Source organism: Sarcophilus harrisii, chromosome 2, assembly GCF_902635505.1.
Source record: "Sarcophilus harrisii chromosome 2, mSarHar1.11, whole genome shotgun sequence".
NCBI lineage: Eukaryota > Metazoa > Chordata > Mammalia > Dasyuromorphia > Dasyuridae > Sarcophilus > Sarcophilus harrisii.
This window is the reverse complement of record NC_045427.1, coordinates 474,152,161-474,155,589: the sequence shown is the minus strand read 5'-3', so window position 1 is coordinate 474,155,589 and position 3,429 is coordinate 474,152,161. Positions and strand designations below refer to the sequence as shown.

Here is a 3,429-nt window from a genome sequence, read left to right as displayed (position 1 = left end):
TTTTCCTTTTTGATCTGATTTTTTTTTTTTTGTGCAGCAACTTGTGGAAATATGTATAGAAAAATTATACTTGTAATTACTTGTCTAGAGGAGGGGATGAGGGGAAGGAAGGGGAAAAAATGGAGCACAAGTTTTACAAGGGTGAATGCTGAAAATTATCTATGCATATGTTTTGATAATAAGAAGCTTTAATTAAAAAAAGGAAAATTTACTGGAGAAAATGAAGCTGGAGGGGATCAAGAATGCACAGAAAAGGCAAAGAAAAGGACCACTCACCGGTGGATGAATAAAGTCTTAAGGTTGAAGTCTAAGGGACTACTGCATTAAATTAGTTTTCTAATTAATCTCCCTGCCTCTAGTTTCTCTCCTCTCTAATCCATTCTCTTAGGGATTTCCTAAAGTAGAGGTCCCCTTTGCTGAATAAACTCAAGTGGTTCTCTATTACTTCTAGAATCAAGTACAAAAATCTTTTGTTTGGCATTTGAAATGCTTTCCTCCCTTTCCAGTCATTTTACATTTCACTCCCCTCCATTAATCCCATGATGTTACCAAACCAGCCTTTTAGTACCTAGCACATCATTTCCCATTTCCATGCCTTTATATTGGCTGCTCCCCATGCTTATCTAGAATGCCTTTTTTCCTAACTTCTGACTCATAGAATCCTTGCCTCCCTTTAAGATTCTGGTCAAGCATTATCTCTTTGGGGAAATGTTTTCTGGTCCCCTTAGCTGCTGGTGTCATTTGCTCCCAAGTTCCCTTTCATTTGCTCTGTATTTATCTTGTATATTCTAGTTTATATATGTTGCCCAGCACATAATAAACTCTTAATAAATGATTTTAATTGGTTAATTTATTGAACGAGTTTGTTCCTATTCTAATCCTTTTCTATTCCTCTCAACCCAAAGAATATTCAGGTGCATAAAATTATTTTTATTAATTCTCCACTAGTTATTTTACCTCCTGGATAGTAGGGATTATTATTTCTTATGTCTTTGTATACCTAGCACCTAGTATTGTGCCTGATACATAATAGGTACTCAATAAATGCTTGTTGATTTATTGATGATAAAAACAATGAGTTATATTCCACATTGCATCATTAACTTTCCAAAGTGTTCTGTTATCCATGATCTCATTTATTTCCACAAGGGAGAGTAAAGTTCTGTCCCAAGGAAACTCTCCTTAGAATTTCCCAAGAATTAATAAAACTTCAGACATTCACTAGCCCTGTGACCCTGGGGAAGTCACTTAACCTTGTTTGCCTCGGTTCCTCTTCTGTAAAATGTGCTGGAAAAGGAAATGATAAACCATTCTTTGCCAAGAAAACCCCAGATGGGGTCACAAAACTGATGTAGGTTTCTTTATCTTTTCATTATTATAGGAACCTCATGACTTTTGTCTGTAAAGGGCTTAAGATCAAGGATTTTTATAGGAAAAGCCAAAGCATCATGATTTTAGTTAAGAAAACTCACTCACTGTGAGTTGGGAGAATTCTAATTCTCCAACAAATACACATTCACTGAAGCTGTGTATTGAAGTAGAACCATTGAATTTTGTGGATTGGAGTCCAACCTCTGATACTAACCACCCTTGGCCAAGTTACTTTCCCTTAGGCCTCAGTGTTATTCAATACACAACAAAATGATTAAAAAAAAAAAAAAGTCTAATTTAAAGAACATTTTAAATAACAATGTTAGACTAAGGAGCCTTTAAGCTTCCTTCTAGTTCTGACATTTTAGAGGTCAGTGAGTGACAGACCTGCAACAGAACATTCCACCCCAAAGAAGCACCCAAAGCTGCCCTGCCCACAAGCCCAAGAAGTGGTAGCCCTTTTAATACCCGCATTGAGCAGAACCAGAGACAAAATTATTGAATACATTTATTTTCATTTTATTTCATGGGGAAAGAGTAGAAAACATATCCAGGTGTATAAAAAAAAATCAGGTCTGTACAGATTCCTCTATCTACAGGCACGGGGAAGCCGGGGCATCACTGGCAGCAGCTGCAGCTCTCAGTCTGGGGGGCTTTGCAGACACAGCCCTGGGCACATTTGGCACATCCTGCTGGGCAGCAGGAGCAGCAGCCTGAGGAGGAAAGACAGGAGAGTGTGAGGGGACCTGGAAGGGCTCGGTCCTAGGATGTAGCTCAGAAGAAACAAAGGATGTCGTGTGAGCAAGTCACTTAATGGGAAACTAAAAGGATTGTAAATCCAAAGGAAAGGAGAACCCCCTTAAATCCCACCAGTGAACTTTCCAAGCCGATACCCAAGGATTTCTCCGCCAATGCAGTCGGGGGCAGTGGGTTCAGCCACAGAAAGTCTCAGCATCTCCCCTCTACTCAGAGTTACTCCTCCCACTCACACATTCCCTCTTGCACTCACTTTTCTTGCAGGAGGTGCATCGGCAGGATTTACACTTGCAGGAACCCGCACAGGTGCAAGAGCCACCTGGAAAGAGAGAAAAGAAAAGGAGGAAGGTGAGCAGGATCTTGGATATGCTCAGGGGTAGCAGGGACAAACGGGGATTCTCTCACATCTTTCCTTCTCCCGTCTCCAGCCTCGGCCCCCCGCTTCCAGGGCCAGCAGGAACAAGATTTGAGAACTTCCCAGGCTTCCCTTAACGCAGCACCGAGCCAGGTGTCCTCTGGCTTTCTCTAGGAAAGCACCTTCTCCCATCAGTACGCAAGGAGCGTACTCTGAGAGCCCCTAACTGGACACGCTCTTTCCCCAAACACCTTTGCCCCTGCTCCTCGCTAAAGTCCGCCCAGCGGGCCAACAAGTCCTCAAGGCCGCCGCTAGCCGGACTCGGCGCGGACTGTCACGCGCGGCTGACGGCGCGGAGATGTGGCTTAAGGAAGCCGGGGAGAAAGCAAACTTTGTACGACTTCGTCTTAAAAGGAAACGAGCTCTCCCTGCCCACAGCCTCGTCCCGCCTCAGTCCATGACCCTGCTCCCGAACCAAGCCGGGCCCCGAGAGGAGAGCCCGGCCCCGAGAGGAGGGCCCGGCCCCGAGAGGAGGCCCCGGCTCAGGAGCGTTTCCGGGCCCCGGGCCCCTCACCATTCTCGCAGGAACAGTTGGGGTCCATGGCTAGCAGGCGGACGTCCGGCACGCACCGCTGACGGCAAGATGGATGGGAGAAAGATGCGTGCAGGGACGCGGGCTCCTCCTTTATATGAAGGCCGAGGTGGTCAAAGCCCCCTCCTCCGCCCGCCCGGCCTCCTGCACACCGCCCCGGAGTTATGCTGACTCATGCGCGTCGTCGGCATCTGCTGTACATTTCCAAAGTCCGGCAGCGGCCCCTGCCTCCCACCTGGGCCCCGGGGCGGTGTGCAGAGAACTCGTGCTTGCTCCTCAAGAGCCGCCGGTCCCGCCCTCACCGCGCCCCCGCCGCCCCTACCCTGACCTCGGCCCCTCACCGGCCTCCCGCCCC

At 46.7% G+C, this 3,429-nt stretch overlaps 1 protein-coding gene across 2 annotated transcripts; it reads right to left on the bottom strand.

Moving 5' to 3' along the window:
* Positions 1-1,866: 1,866 nt before the first annotated feature.
* On the bottom strand, positions 1,867-3,170 carry LOC100920426 (metallothionein-1E-like). Of its 2 annotated transcripts, none has more exons than XM_031954537.1 (3): positions 3,057-3,170; positions 2,381-2,446; positions 1,867-2,084 (listed from the first exon to the last, which is right to left on the bottom strand). In XM_031954537.1, the coding sequence occupies exons 1-3, from the start codon at positions 3,082-3,084 to the stop codon at positions 1,990-1,992; spliced, it is 189 nt and encodes a 62-aa protein (XP_031810397.1). In that variant the 5' UTR covers positions 3,085-3,170; the 3' UTR covers positions 1,867-1,989. The 2 variants fall into 2 exon arrangements, with proteins under 2 accessions (XP_031810397.1, XP_031810396.1); XM_031954536.1 differs by lacking the exon at positions 3,057-3,170 and adding an exon at positions 2,533-2,997.
* Positions 3,171-3,429: the final 259 nt, after the last annotated feature.

What these genes read in the sequence shown, in the direction of transcription:
- LOC100920426 (XM_031954536.1), bottom strand. Translation starts at nt 2,674, where the DNA reads ATGGGAGAAGGTGCTTTCCTAGAGAAAGCCAGAGGACACCTGGCTCGG. An exon ending in GAGACGGGAGAAGGAAAGAT is followed by an intron (nt 2,447 to 2,532) that starts GTGAGAGAATCC and finishes CTCTCTTTCCAG; the next exon opens with GTGGCTCTTGCACCTGTGCG. An exon ending in ATGCACCTCCTGCAAGAAAA is followed by an intron (nt 2,085 to 2,380) that starts GTGAGTGCAAGA and finishes TTTCCTCCTCAG; the next exon opens with GCTGCTGCTCCTGCTGCCCA.